The sequence below is a fragment of the Gossypium hirsutum genome, chromosome A10 (genome assembly GCF_007990345.1).
Source record: "Gossypium hirsutum isolate 1008001.06 chromosome A10, Gossypium_hirsutum_v2.1, whole genome shotgun sequence".
Taxonomy (NCBI): Eukaryota; Viridiplantae; Streptophyta; class Magnoliopsida; order Malvales; family Malvaceae; genus Gossypium; species Gossypium hirsutum.
The window spans coordinates 86187052-86203543 of NC_053433.1; the positions used below are offsets into that span (position 1 = coordinate 86187052).

The window sequence follows — 16492 nt, forward strand, 5'->3', positions numbered from 1 at the left end:
TTAAGTTGCATCTATTTTAGTGTTATTTAAGTATATATATTTTTTAAAATTTATTTTCAATTGGTTGAGAAACATTTATTTTAATGCTTTTAGTATTTTTGATTTATTATATTTTTTAAAAAATTATATAAAAATAATATAAAAAATTAATATGGGCGAGCTGGACTTGAGTTTTAGCATTTTTACTTGAGCCTAACTTGAGAAAAATTTAGGCCTATTTTTCGAGTCAGATTGAGCCCAAACCTAACAAACGGGTCTAGAATTTTTGTTGGGCCTGACTCGGCCCATAAGCACCTCTAGTTTCCCTCACACGTTGTCTTACATCATACATGATACTTCTATTGGAAAAAATAAAAATATCTCAAAAGAACCAAACCCTACACTCATAAAAAAATATCTTGAGACCCTTATTTATAAGTCATTATACTTCATTAGACTAAAAAGAACCAAGTTAAGGGGTGGACTCATACATTGGGCTTAAAAGGCTAAGTAAAATACATCTATGGTTTTTTTTTTTGTTTTTGGACTTCTTTTTTAATGAATATTTTATGGTCTAAGTAAATTTTTTAACTAGTTACATATATATTTAGTCAAGCTATAATTAGGTGACATTTTATAATTTTTTTGAATTTTATAATTTATATTTAAAAAAACTAGAAATTTTTTAGTGTTTTAATTAATTTTTTTACTTAAATAATCAATTAAACCCTCATAAAATAAAATAAAAATTAATTAAGCCTTCTATGCCATCATTTTACCACGTTAGTTGTTATGCCATTATTTTTGCCACATCAACAATTAACAAACCATTAATGGCTTCAACTAAAAGAGCTTAATTAGGTAGCAATTATAATTCAAATGGCTCTATTGAATGCAGTTTTCGTTGAGGGACTTAATTTATTTTTTAATTATTTTCAAAAGATTTATTCGGCATTTTAGCTTTTCTTTTGGGTGAAAGTTTTTATATGTTGTTAAATTGGCTTCAAATTTTGATGGGATAAATCTCAAAATTATATGCATGAATTTTAATTTAGTACAATTATACACGTGAAACTCTAATTGTGGTTCAAATGTGTACTTGAAACTTTAATTTCGATTTAATCAATGCACATTCAAAGAAATAAATACATCGATTTATTTTTATATTGGATAATATAATTATTTATGTATGCAATATATAAACATAAAATAATGTTATATTAATAATTGTGTTAATAATTTATAAGAATCGGATCAAATCCAAATTTTATGTATAAAATTACACAAAATTAAAACTTATACATATAATTATATATTAAACAATAGTTGATATATAATTTTGAGATTTATACTAATTTTCATCCATTACTTAATTTTTTTGGCTGAAGAGCAGTAGTGTTAACCAATTCCCAATATCTTTTCTACTGGGGCCAGCTGGCGTAAGAGTTCATGGGTTGCTACAGTCTTCAACTTAGGAAAAACTGCATTGAGGCCAATAATCTACAACCAGTTATCTGTGTGAATAAGCCCAAGTACATGCCAAAAAAGCTCCTGCCAGCCAACCTATATAGTACATGTCACAGTTTGGAGCACATTTTGGGTTAGACACAAGGATAACCTGTCTGAATCCATCCTTTGTCCTTCGTCTATATTCCATCAAGGTCACCATTAGTTGCAGAGTATTTCAGGTATAACACGAAATCATTAGGTCCCCACTGCCCTACTATCATTATAATAAACTAAACTAACATAACATAAAATATATATATACACTAATATTTCAGGAGACTGGTTCTACAAATCTCCATCTGTTAACTTCAATGATCAATCTTAGCTAAGAGCAACACGGTTTTTGGTATTCTTATATCATAAAATTGTAATAAATCAAACATGTAGTGATGGAAGGCAAATGAAAGTTTTGTGTTGTACCTTCAAAACTCTACAAATTTCTCGTCATGTACACATCAAATGCCAAAAGAAAATTAGGTGGTTGACAGCAAAATGATTGGGTTGCGATCTCTATCTTTTTTTCTACTTTTTAAGTGTATTATTTTCAATTTAGGTCAATAAATACTACATTTTTAATAAAAATAATATAGTTTAAAAAAATAACCCAAACAAAAACAATAAAACCATTCCAATCCAAAACTTGGAAAATGATACGATAACAACACAATGCCCAGCTGGATTACATTTATTTATATTTATACTATTATAATTTTTTTACCCATCTATTGTTAAAATTTGCTAGGATAAAATTCTTTGATTTATGCTTAGAGTATTAATTTATTCATGGTTAGAAAAAAAGCAACAACAACTATTGCATGTTCTCTCTTTATCTGATCTCTAAGCTTCAATTGATTGTTCCAAAGTAATTTTTCTTCTTCGTTTTATTTTCAATTTCCAAATTCTACTTTACATTTTTTTTTCTTTTTAACAAGTCATACACATGTATCATTTGATAAATATCTATATTTTCTTTTGTTTTAAATGTTTTTTAAAATATATTTTTTCATCAATACAAAATTTTAATATTAAGATAATTTCATGTATGACTAAATTACCAATAAATCCCGAATTTTTTTCAAATTTATCAATTTAGTTCCTTTTTTGGGAAGAATTACGGGAATAAACTGATTTTATGAAAACGCTTTCAATTGGAAGCGTTTTCAGGTGATTTGCAGAAAAACGCTTCTAGCTGGAAGTGCTTTCTGCCACATTAGCACTAAAAATGGCAACACCAACATTTTTTTTTATTTTCTATTGCCACCTATTATTGGGAAAATAAAACTTACAAAACAAGTATTTAAAAATGTAAAACTCTTGTACAAATATTATCATTATAAAAAAAGTTCAATAAAAAAAAGGAAAGATAAACTTACACATATAGTAACACATAATATTTTATGTATAGATATTAAAATTTGACTCTAATTATCTCTATTTAGAACTCTAAATTAAATAGAAATAAATTTAATCTATATTAAATATATTAAATCAATGGATCTATATACTAAAAATTTCTATATTAGTAATATTATATTACTATATTAATATAGAATATATTAATAGAATCAAAATAACATATAATATAATATAATATAAAAGAAATATAAATAAGATATAAAAAAAATATTTAATATATAGATAAATAATATATATAAAATAAAAAAATTTTATAATATAATGAATTTTTATATTTATATTTATAATATTTTATATATAGAATATTATGTGTTACTATATGTGTAAGTTTGTTTGTCTTTTCTATTGGAATTTTTTTTATAACGAAAATATTTGTATAAGAGTTTATAATGTTTTATTTTGTTAGAGTTTAATGTTATACAAAGTTTTGTCTTTAATTTTTAAAAATTAACTGTAACCTTTAATCTTATGTTGTTAGTTGAAAAAGTAAGCAATCTCACATTATCTAGGAAGAAACTAAAAACGGATTCTGAGTCTATATATACCCACATCCCACATCCCACATTGCTTAAGAAAACAAGGGAAATGAGACTTGGTGTCTATATAAAGACTTGTATTGTAAGTTTTATTTTTACATTAATAGGTAGCACTAGTAAAAAAAAATTATTGGTGCTGCCTCTTTTAGTGCTGATGTCACAGAAAGTGCTTCTAGTTGGAAGCGTTTTTATAAAATTGGTCTATTCTTGTAATTCTTCCAAAAAATGGCTTAGTTTGGTAAATTAAAAAAAATCGATATTCATTGGTGATTTAGTCATAATGTATGGATACACTTGAATTTATATTTACAATTAAATAAGAAAAAAAATACAAATTGTATATTTTCTCAATCTTGAGTTAATATACAAGATATTTTCAATTGTATTCATGTCACACTCCAAAATATAGAAGGTTAATTGAAATGGTTAAATAAAGAAATGAATTAAGCTTAACGGTTAAGTGTTAGCTTTCTTCCCTAGAGACGTAAGTTCAAGCTCTCTTCCTCCCATTTCTTTTCCTTTTATTTTCGACAACGTAGGGTAAAAACTACATCTAAAATATATTCAATCAGGGATAAAATTTAACAAGAAATAAGCTTTACCCCTTGTGATCTTAGGTTGGAGCCACTCCTTCCTACAAATGCATTTTTTTATTCGACAGCCTTATCTTTTCCTAATTAGACTTGGCATCTTGCTTATTTTCAATTCCTATTAAAATTTGGCCTTCCTCTTTCTTTTCTTTCTTTTCCCTTTTCTTTACATCATATTTTCATTCCATCATTGTCAATTATTTTTGCTTTCCCGAATTAAATTATTCTCTGTTCACTCGTTTCTTTATCGGTTGTTAAAATTGCCATCAATAGCACTAGTATTTTCATCAAAGATAAGTAAGTGCATTCGTTTCAATAAGTAGAACTCGAAATCTCCTAACATCGTTATTCCACATAAATCTTTCGTTCGATTAATCAATCTTTTATGGTTCTTGCCAAGTGAATAACTGGTGGTCGTGTGTAGGATTAGGGTCACATGGCCATAACTCCTTCTTACGACCTGCCACATGACCTTGTCTTTCCTGTAGGGTAAATTTTAGCGTTTGACACATGGCCACAATCTGTTACACGGTCTAGCCACATAGTCGTGTGACCCTGTTTTATCGTTTTGCCTAGAAATTTATGATATGTTCAGTTTAGTTATTGAATATTCCTTGAATTATTTTTAAAGTTTTTTTATTCGCTTGATTAAGTCCTTGAAATTGTGTTTATTTTGGAATCTGTGATTTTCTAACTAAAGTGATATTGTTACATCGCATGATAAGTGAATATTACATGCCATCTGTCAAAGTGATACTGATAAACTGTTAGTGTTAATATTGTTACCACCCTACTGAGTACATGTTAAGCATGTCTAATGCTAGTGTTGAATTGAATACCTGTTAAGCATGTCCACTACTAGTGTTGAATTGCTCTATTACAAAGTATGACATATTGTATTGCATGAGGTGAGACGATATGTACGAAGGAAGAGTGACAGTTTATCTGTACATATGTTATGCATTATAAGCTCCCTAAAGCTATGCGTTATGAGCTCTATAGGGAGTTCAGCATGGTCATTATGAATCCTTGTAATGTCTTTCGGATTAACCAATGCTCCTATCGCCTTCTTGGACTTAATAAACTGAGTGTTTCAAACCTTCCTTGCTTAGTTCGTCATGTGTTTATTGATGATATCCTAGTTTAATCAAAAATTGAAATCGAACTTGAGGAACATTTTAGGAAAGTTTTGCAAATCCTCTAAGAAAAGAAACTATATGCCAAACTGAGCAAATGTGAGTTCTGGCTTAAGGAAGTTATGTTTCTGGGACATGTGGCATCCATAGAAAGTATCTGTATGATCAAAAAAAGATAGAGACTATTCTAGAATCGAAACATCCCAAAAACATTTCTAAAACTTGAAATTTCCTTAGTTTAGCCGGATATTATAGGAGATTTGTTGAAGGCTTCTCTCTAATTTCTGCTCATCTAATCAAGTTGTTGAGGAAGAATGTTCCATTTAAATGGATGAAGGAACGACAAGCTAGCTTTGAAATGCTAAAGGTTATGTTAACTCAAGCTTCCGTGTTAATTCAGCCTAAGTCAGGAAAATAGTATGTGGTGTATAACGATGCATTTTACACTGGCCTTAGATGTGTGTTGATGCAAGGTGGAAAAGTAGTTGCTTATGTGTTGAGACAGTTGAAGCCGAATGAGTGCAACTATTCGACTCATGATTTGGAGTTGGTAGCTATGACATTCACACTAAAAATTTGGAGACACTACTTGTATGATGAGAAGTTCTATATATATTGATTAGAAAAGTCTCAAGTATCTTCTCACCCAAAAAGAGTTGAACTTGAGACAGTTGAGGTGGATAGAATTGTTAAAAAACTATGACTGTGTGATTGAATACCACCCTAAAAAATTCAATGGAGTGGCAGATACTCTAAGTAGAAAACGGATGACTGATCTAAAAGTAATGTTTGTTAGGTTAAGTCTATTGGATGAGAGAGACTTACTAGTGGAACTACAAGTGAAACCCACCTTGTTTAATAGAATTAAAGCTAAACAACCATTAGATGTATCTTTGTTGCCATGGATTAAGTAGGTGGAAGATGACAAAACTAAGGATTTGGAGTTTAATGTCAATGGTATTTTGTGTTTCCGAGTGAGGTATTGTGTGTCGAACGATAAGGATTTAAAACAGTTCATACTTCGAGAAGCACATAGTAGCCCTTATGACATGCATCTCAGAGGAAATAAGATGTATCAAGATTTAAGGGAACCATATTGGTGGCCTGGACTGAAACGAGAAGTGACAGATTTCATAGCTAAGTGCCTAACGTGTCAGCAAGTAAAAGCTGAACACTAGTTTCCTTTTGGGTTGTTACAACTGATTAAAATACCTCAATAGAAGTGGGAGCTAATAACAATTTGACTTTGTTAGTGGATTACCCTTAACACCCACCAAGAAAGATTTAATTTGGGTGATAGTAGATCAATTAACTAAGTTAGCTCATTTCATACCTATCCGTACGAATTATTCTTTACAAAAGCTGACTAAGTTATATATTTCTGAGATTGTAAGATTACATGGAGTACCTGTATCAATTATTTCATATCGAGATCCTTAATTTACGTATCTATTCTAGAAGAAACTACATGAGGCACTAGGTGCTCGTTTAGATTTTAGTACTTCCTTCTATCCATAAACTGATGGACAATCTGAATGGGTTATTCAGATATTAGAAGATATGTTAAAGGGTTGCATTATCGAATTCCAAGGTAGTTAGGAGGAACATTTGCCTCTAGTTGAATTTGCCTATAATAATAGCTTCTAATCGAGCATACAGATGACACCTTATGAAGCCTTATATGGTCATAAGTGTCGAACACCATGGTGTTGAACCGAATTAGGTGAAAGAAAAATTTTGGCCCTCAAAGTGGTATTGGAGTCTAAAATAAAAATTAGATTAATATAAGATAGATTGAAAACAGCTTCAGATAGGCAGAGGCCATATACGGACCTAAAAAAGAAAGGTATTAAATACAATGTCAGAGATCAAGTCTTCTTAAAAGTGTTGATGTTATGACAAAAAGGCAAGTTAAGTCCTTGGTTCATTGGACCTTATAAAATCCTTAAGAGAGTCGGTCCAGTGACATACCAATTAGAATTACCTCATGAACTAGACTAAATCCATAATGTCTTTCAAGTCTCCATATTAAGATGATACCGATCTGATCCTTTCCATATTGTACTAATAGAAGAGATTGATGTGAGATCGGATTTGTCCTTTAAGGATGAACCCATATAAATTCTAGATCATGAAGTAAAGGTTTTGAGAAGGAAACAGATCCCACTTGTCTAGGTTTTGTGGCGGAATCATGGCATTGAGAAGGCCACATAAGAACCATAAAATACATTTCATTAACAATGTACTCATTTGTTTGAACTGGGTAAATTTTAAGGATGAAATTTCTTTAAGGAGGGGTGAGTTATCACGCCCCAAAATATACGGGGTTAATTGAAATGGTTAAACAAAGAAATGAATTAGGCTTAATAGTTAAGTTTTATGTTTCTTCCCTAAAGACCCAAGTTCAAGCTCTCTTCCTCCCTTTTTTTTTCCTTTTATTTTTGGCAACCTAGGGTAAAAGCTACATCTAAAATATATTTGGTCAAAGATAAAACTTAACAAGAAATAAGTTTCAAGCCTAATGGTTAAAGAGGTAAGCTTTCCCCCTTGTGATATTAAGTGTGAGCCACTCCTTGCCCCCAAATGTATTTCGTTTTATTCGGCAGCCTTAGGTAAATTATCATGCTGCCCCTTAAGGTTTCCAAACCTTAGGTATTTATCCTATCATTTTTCCTAATTAGACTTGGCATCTTGCTTCTTCTCAATTCCTATTAGAATTTTGCCTTCTTCTTTTTATTTTTTCCCTCTTTCTTTTCTTTTCCTTTTCGTTACATCAAATTTTCATTCTATTACTGTCAATTATTTTTTCTTTTTCAAATTAAATCATTCCCTTCACTCGTTTCTTTACCGGTTGTTGAAATTGCCAACAATAGCACTTGTATTTTCATCAAAGATCGATAAGTGCATTTGTTTTAATAAGTAGAACTCATAATTCCGTAACATCGTTATTCCACTTAAATCTTTCATTCGATTAATCAATATTTTATGGTTCTTGCCCAAATCTTTTGATAATCTTGCCAATCTTGACATCAATCGTTAATAATGTATATTTTTTGTTGAAGAATCAGATTTAAGTACGTTAGACTGGAATCAAGTATAAGGAACATCAATCAGACCCTAGTAGAAGGTGTGTGTCTTTTCCCAAGTGAATTGCCAGTGGTCGTTTGTAGGATTAGAGCCACACAGTCTCTCACATGGTATGCCCTTGTAAACTCCAGGCTAGTTTGTGAACCACATGGCCATAGCTCCTCCACACGGCCTACCACACAGTCATGTCCTTCCTGTAGGGTAAATTTTAACTTTGACACAACCACAGTCTGTTACATGGCCCGGCCACACGACTGTGTAACCTTTCCACATGGTTTTAGCCCATTCATACGATTTGGCCACATGGTCGTGTGACCCCTGTTTTACGATTTTGCCTAGAAATTTATGACATGTTTAGTTTAGTCCTCGAATATTTCTTGAATATTCCTTGAATTATTTTTAGAGTTTTTTTTATTCGCTCGATTAAGCCCCTGAAATTGTGTTTATTCTGGAATTTGTGATTTTCTAACTAAACTGCTATTGTTACATCGCATGATAAGTGAATATTACATGCCATCTGTAAAAGCGATACTGATAAACTATTAGTGTTAATATTGTTACCACTCTACTGAGTACATGTTAAGCATGTCTACTGCTAGTGTTGAATTGAATACATGTTAAGCATGTCTATTGTTAGCGTTGAATTGTTCTATTACAAAGCATGACATATTGCGTTGCATGAGGTAGGATGATATGTAAGGAGGAAGAATGACAATTTATCTGCAAATATGTTGTGCATCCACAACCCAGTGATAGTTTATTTGCCAACATTTTTATCTAAAATTATTGATGGTTTACCCACAAATTTTTTTACAAACAAAGTTGCAGTTTATCAGCAAATAAGTGGTGGTTTATCCAGAACCTGGTGTATAAGGATGGATGATTTTAGGTGAACTTCCAATTAAGTGTGCAGCGGAGTTGGGTAGGAATTTTCTTTTGATATACTACAATCACATTGCCATAAATAAGGATGTGAATACAAAACTGTGGATGCTGAAATACTATAGTGATGTGTTGATCTATAAAACCATTATGGTGACTTGCTATACGAATGTGTTTGTTCTAAAGAACTATTATTTCGCATGTTTTGTCTATTATTTTACATTGATTTTCTTGTGATTGGACTCACACTGAGTTTTTTTAAGCTCACCCCATTTAATTTCCATCTTTATAGATAACACACCAGGTTAGGATGTGGTCTGAAGGGCTCAGCTTGAAATTTTTTTTATTTATTAAAAGTAATTTAGACATTATATTATAATTTCTAGTATTTGGAACTTAAGTTTGTATTTATTCAGCATGCATGACATTTATTTTGTTTTAGGTTATTGAAATATGGATTAGTAATTTATCATGTATAAAAATCTATTTCCATTAAACTTATGTTAAATATCACTTTTTCCGTTACATAGTTATGTAAATGAGATTTGAAAAGTATATAATAATTGGAAATCGACTTTTACTAAGTAAACCTTAAATTCCATCGCTTATTGGGAAAATTTTATGTTTTAGTAAAATGAAGACAACATGCTAAGTTTTTCTTCAAAAAATAAACAAATGCCTTAAACAACTGTTTTATAAAACTCCGATCATTACTAGGCCATTTTGGTGACTAATGTAATCTTCTGAATTTAGTCTTACCGTCTAGGCCAAGTTTGAGGAGGAGTTACAATTCATGTAACGGATTCTATCAAAATTTGATAAAATCATATCCTATTAATACTTTCAATATATACAAAACGTTTTAAATAGCTGTTTTTAATAATTACATTCCCATCAATCAAATTCCAATGAATCATAGCACGAGAAAACAATCAAACACCAAACACCCCTTTATATAATACTAGGCCCATCATGTGGGTAAAGAAATATATGTAAAATTTTTTTAAAAAAATTACATAAAATTAAGCGTGACTTTGGTGAAAATGGTAAAGTTGAAATAATAAAGATTGTGATGATTTAGATTCAAATCGCATCATGTGTATATATCTACTACTCATAACCCCCCTCCCCCCCAATCTTTAAAGTAGAAGATATCACTTGCTTAGGTGTATTTGAACACACACCCTCCAAGTTGTTGTGACATAATAACAATATTGTCAACCAAGTTAAAACTTTGTCGATAACGTTGGTATCATTTGATTTAGTGGCACCAACTCAGTTGTAAAAAAATAAGAAAAATAACAATTGGTTTATTAGTGATAAATAAGATTCTTCTAAAAAAATTATGTAATTTCTTTTTGAAGTGTAACAAGTACAAGTACATTACATTTATAAATACAAGTTCGAGTAACCATAGTATCAAACTATCACAAATAAACTATCCGAGTAATCACCAAGTAGAATTAAACTATTATAACACAAAAAGACTAAGTGTTGAAAAATAATTATTGAGTGATGAATGATAATTGTATCTCTTGATTTAATATTGCATTTTTCCATACAATTGTACATTATAAAAAAATGTATCTCTTGGTTTAATACTGAACTTTTTCATTCATTGTCTCTATTTACTCATGTCTATTAATTTTTCAATAAATCTCTTCATTCATTGCCTCTCCTTCAAGTTAGGAGATTTCAAAAATATATCATCAAAACTATTAATATAAAAAAACAATTCCTTCTAAATTCATTTCTCTTGGTAATAGAAAAATGCAAGATTGTGTTCGATTGATCATTATTATTGTGCTACTACTGTGATCGTTTGTTGTTGTATATTAGGAGACAGACGTCCTATGTTACTCAAAGCACCGAAGAGAGGACGAATCTTTCTTAAAGAAATTGTTTATACAAGCCTCGACGAAATTCTTCTTCTAATTTTTAACTTTATCCGATTACAAGTATTTTGTTATGTTACTGCTACTGCATTGTATTGTATTATTATTGTTACTGACATATTAATACTATATACGATATTAAATTTACTTACACTAAGAACTAATACAATTCAGACTAAAGCTAACAAATTAGAAGTAATTAAAATAAAACAATTATATATGATGGGAATTAATGGTAAATCTGAACCCCAGGTATACTAGTGGTGGAAAGTATCAACTCCATAAACGGAGTTGAAATCTTACTATAATAGCTTGTATTTTTTACTTAATTTTTTTAAAAGTTACTCCTTCCTTTTAAAAATTCTATCATTAATTTAAAAGATACCTATATTTTTTTTACATAAATTTTTTCCTTCAACTCAGATTCTGAGTGTTTCTTATTTCCTTTTGTTGGTTCCATTTTGCTCTTAATCTATTGCTAAAAACCCGAAAGCGAATTAAAGTGGGGGCTAAAATGCTTCACTGGATTGACTCAACTTATTTTAGTTCGTGCTTAAATTAAATAATTGAAAACATTCGCTTATTTAAATTTAATTATGAAAAATATATTTTAACATAAAAATTATTTTTAAAATATTTTGACATTTTTAAATAGTAAAACCAAGTCATGGATCTGTACTCCAAAAAATTTAAACTTTTTTAAAATTATTTTAAAATTATTTTATATGTTTTTTTTCTTTTGGAATATATATTAAATATAAGGAACATATAAGTGAAATTTAAAAATTTCATTAGGATGATCACAAATGTATATAGGCTTAAATAATAGTATAAATGATATATATATACTAAAACATTATATATATTGAAACAATGTAAAAAATAAATTAAAAATATTAAAAATCCTATCATATGTGTATGTGTATGAAAATAATAAATTTAGAATATAAATATGTATTTAAAAATACCATACAATAAAGAATAAAATTTATAATTTAAAACTAATTAATTATAAAAACATATGAAATATGTATTATTTTAAAATAAAAAAATTTAGATTAAATTATGAGTAAAATAAAATTTGAACACATAAATATATTATGTTAACAATATTAAATGCGCTATAATTATTTATGATGGTATTGTAAGCAATTTGTATATTAATATAAAAATACATAAAACAAACTTTAATTGAGTGGTAAATTTAAAGTTTTATTAATCCAATAAATGGAGATTCAAATATGCATATTTTTATTTTTTTAACAAAAAGACTAAATTACTCCTTAATACTATGACCTATTTAATTATGGAAAGACATTTTAATAATTTAATTGACCGAATTGGTAATCGGATTGAAGGTGTTTAATAAATAAGTATAGTAAAAAAAAAAGAATTAGAGCAACTTAGAGTAAATATGAATGTAAATATGTTGGACAGCTTTATAAACGTAGAGCAGAGGTGGAGAAGGCAATTCTCGTCTGCACCCTCACCCCACTCCCTTCCCATCGTTAACTAGTTTACGTGGCAGTTACTACAGATATGGAGTTTGTGGGGGGTTTTCTTCATAACTTACATCGCCACCCTCTCTCTCTTTTCAAGTACAACTGGTGGGGGATTATTTTTCCTTTTTCTTTCACAACACTAATCCCTCAACAACACATGAATTAGGCAAATGAGTAATTGATATTAACAAAGGATAGGGCAAGACTATACTACCACGAATTTGGCAATACTAGATACAGATATTAACACAAGATGATTAAAACATAATGTTTTGGAACATAACACAAACAAATTATTAGTTTGTTACCAACACCAACACCAACACCAACACCAACACCATCCTATTCTTTTTACAGAAGGGTTAGGGCAAGTAAGCTATTTTTCTTAAGATTTTCATAATGGGTAATTGATTAGAAGACATAAACCAACCACTGATTTTGTAATGGTAGTACGAAAAACATAGATGCTAGGGCCCGTATAAAAAGTTCCTTAAATGAAAAAGTTGGGAAAGAATAAGAAATTAAAGGATGGTACTGATGATACGTCTATAAAAATTTGTTCCCTGTTTGGTGATTAGTGATCATAAACAACAGCCCAAGTCAGTTAATACAATACCCCACTCTTTTTCCTTTGTTCCAACCTTCTTTTTCTCTCTCTCACCCTCCAATCTCCTTCAAATTCATTCTCATTCCTCCCATCTTTTTCCCATTACAAAGACACAAGTTTGATGGGCAATTACAGGTTTAGGCTATCTGATATGATGCCCAATGCCTGGTTTTACAAGCTTAAAGACATGGGCAAAGGTAGAAACCATGGCAATACTACCGTTACCAATAATCCTTCCAAGAAAAAACAATACCCCATATCTCCCTCTTCATCAAAACTGAAGCAACCCCACCATTTTTATCCTAGAAAATCTTACTACGTCACTAGAGACCTTATCCCCAGTGATGGCTTCTATGTTTCTCATGCAAACACCAATTCTGCAGGTTCTGACCCACCCAGAAAATCTTCTCAGAAACGATCCAGGAAAAGAAATACGGTTGTTTCCTCCGGCTGTCGCTACCGTGCCACACTCTGGACTAAGCCTGATTCTCCACCGCAATATTCAGCTTCTTCCTCTTCTGACGACAGCTCTTCGCCGCACGAATTCAGGTCTGACTGCATTCTCACTACTCAATCGTTCGATAATATGGTCTCCAGTAGCTGCAAACTCATGAATTCGGAAGCTAAGGATGATGATTGCAAGTGTTTGGTTAAGAAATCCGACAAGCTAGACGAGTTCGACAACTTGTCTCAACTTCAACTCCCTCGGATCATAACCAAGCCGGTTAATATGAAGAAGAGCAACGAAGCAACCAAGTATGGTATGAGTTCAGTTAAATTCGAAGGTGATGAGAACAAGAAAAGCAGTGGTGGTAGGAAATTTGGAGTGAATTCCCCAGGCGTAAGGATGAGAATAAATTCACCGAAAATCGGAAACCGGAGAATTCAGGGACATGGTCGGAAAAGCATGTCGTCAAGTTCAAGCGGCAGCTCAAGGAGGAGTTTGTCGGATAGTCTGGCGGTGGTGAAATCGTCGTTTGATCCTCAGAGAGACTTCAGGGAGTCGATGGTGGAAATGATCATAGAAAACAACATCAGGGCATCCAAGGATTTGGAAGATTTGCTTGCCTGTTATCTCTCTCTCAATTCTGATCAATATCATCATCTCATCATCAAGGTTTTCAAGCAAATCTGGTTTGATATGAACGATGTCCGCTTGAAATAATTTTCTCCTTAACATAATATGTATATTTTCTCCTTCAATCCTCTTCAGTTTCTTGTCATTTACTACTACTTTTTTACCAATCAAATTATACGTAAAATTACAGTTGAATAAAAGTAAGAAATTCAATAGTTTGGTTTTTTTTTTGGGTTGCTCTGTTTTACTCTGTCATTATTTGTCTGACCTATTGAAACTTGGGATCATTTCTTTTGCAAAAAGGGAAAAGGGGTCTCAATAATTGTAGGGATTGAGTTAAGTTGAAGGCCGAGATAAAAAAAAAAAACAATAAACGGTAAGGGGATCAAAATGAAAATCTTTTATGCTAAAAGGGTTTAAGAGAGGCCAAAAATATAATTTCAGCAGAATTATCGAAAATGAAAAAAGGAAAGAGCATCTAATGACAACAGAATCCATAGAAGACATGCTTTTATTTTAGTGCTTTAATGATATATTTATTTTCCAATATCTCCTATAATGGAAAATCTGAAAAAATATGGCATTGAGACAGTTGAAGTCGTAAAAACGAATAAAGGGAAATAGGAAAGGAAGGAAAAATGTATGATTTTGCAACTTTCAAGTCTGATGCATAAGGACAAGTTTCTTTGTTTTTGAAATGAAAGTTTGAGCCCTCAGGCTACCTGCATTTCATGCACTGGCTCTAACCCTGAACCATATCCTCTGTTGGATTTATCCTTCTCCAAATATTATATTTTCCATACCCACCAACATAAGTCATACATACACCACTGTAGTAAAAATATATATAGTTAAAAGAAATTAAGACATATACATAGGTCGTAGTCAGATTCCATTATGGTTGTAGGAAGTAATAAATGGCACAATTCAAATTGCATGCACCCCATATTGGAAGGGTACAAAAACAAAGTGTACAAATCCTGAGAGGTTGTTCCATCAGCATCAGGGGGTTTTCACCTCTCAAGTAAGGACATGCCCTTCACTTTTGTTAATTTCTCCTTCCTTCTCCGGCCAACAAATATACATACCCTCAATCTAAAACTAACTTTTATAGATATTCATTTTTAATATTTCTCATAATTGTATTCAAAAATATCTATAACCTGAGATGTGGACAGTTGGTTTCTCAAGGAATATTAACTACTATTCGGTTCTTGATGCTGAACTTTAGGGTACACTGAAAGGTCTTTAAGTAATTTGAAATATCGGTTCTTAAAATAGATAGCACTGAAGTTATTCAAGTGATTCAAACAAATGTAACTGATCAACATTTTACAACTGTGATACAAGCCATTAAGAATCTATTACAATTTTCTTAGATGGTTAAGGTTACACATACTTTTAGAAAGGACAAAGTAACTAATAGGTTAGCTTTAATGGCGTTCTCAAGACGGTTAGGTAAATATATCTTTATGCAACTGTCAAATGAAATCCTCCTATCATTGCATGATAATTATTCTGGGATGACTTAGCCTAGTCTCATCTAATTTAGTTATGGTTTAATATTTTTTTGTAAAAATAAAATAAACATACGATTGTAAATATATATATATTTATAGTCGGTGATGTTTTCGAGAGGAAAAAAATGTTGCAGAATTCAAAATTGAAAAGTTGGACGTAGCAATTGATCTCTTGGGGGAAAAAGAAGAAGAAGGCAGAAGCAAATGTAAAATTTCGAAACAAAAATACCAATATTAAAGACATTATTTGGGTTGGTTTTACCTTTTACTTTTAATAAAATAATTTTTTAGCATTGAATTTGACAATGGATTTGAGATGTTTCTTTTTGGGACAATTAGCTTGCACCTACCCTATCAAATGATAAATTAATTTACGGCTTATTCTATTATTTCCTAATTATTGGGTTCCTAGTAAAGTCCTTTTTCTCCGGTTGTAACTACTAATTTCATCACCCACCAACAAAACTACAGGATTTATCAACGAATTCTAAATGAATTTTTATAAATATTAAAGGATTAAATTGTTGTTTAAAATATTTTTTATTTAAAAGGGGTATTTCAAGGTTTTTTCTTTTAAATAGATACTTTAAGCCATGTCAAATTTTTTAAAATTAATTTAAATTTTATAAAATTAAAAAAAAAAACTCTTCGCTATTATAAAATTACGCGAGTTTAACTTCTATTTCACAATTATATCACCGTAAACCCTAACTATTATTTTCATCCCATAATTTTTTTTTAATACTCAGTAATCT

At 30.6% G+C, this 16492-nt stretch overlaps 1 protein-coding gene across 1 annotated transcript; it reads left to right on the forward strand.

The window, feature by feature from the left end:
• The first annotated feature begins 13051 nt into the window (after positions 1-13051).
• On the forward strand, positions 13052-14432 carry LOC107896753 (transcription repressor OFP1). The gene has a single exon (XM_016822018.2). The coding sequence runs from the start codon at positions 13261-13263 to the stop codon at positions 14302-14304; it is 1044 nt and encodes a 347-aa protein (XP_016677507.2). The 5' UTR covers positions 13052-13260; the 3' UTR covers positions 14305-14432.
• The last annotated feature ends 2060 nt before the right edge of the window (positions 14433-16492 follow it).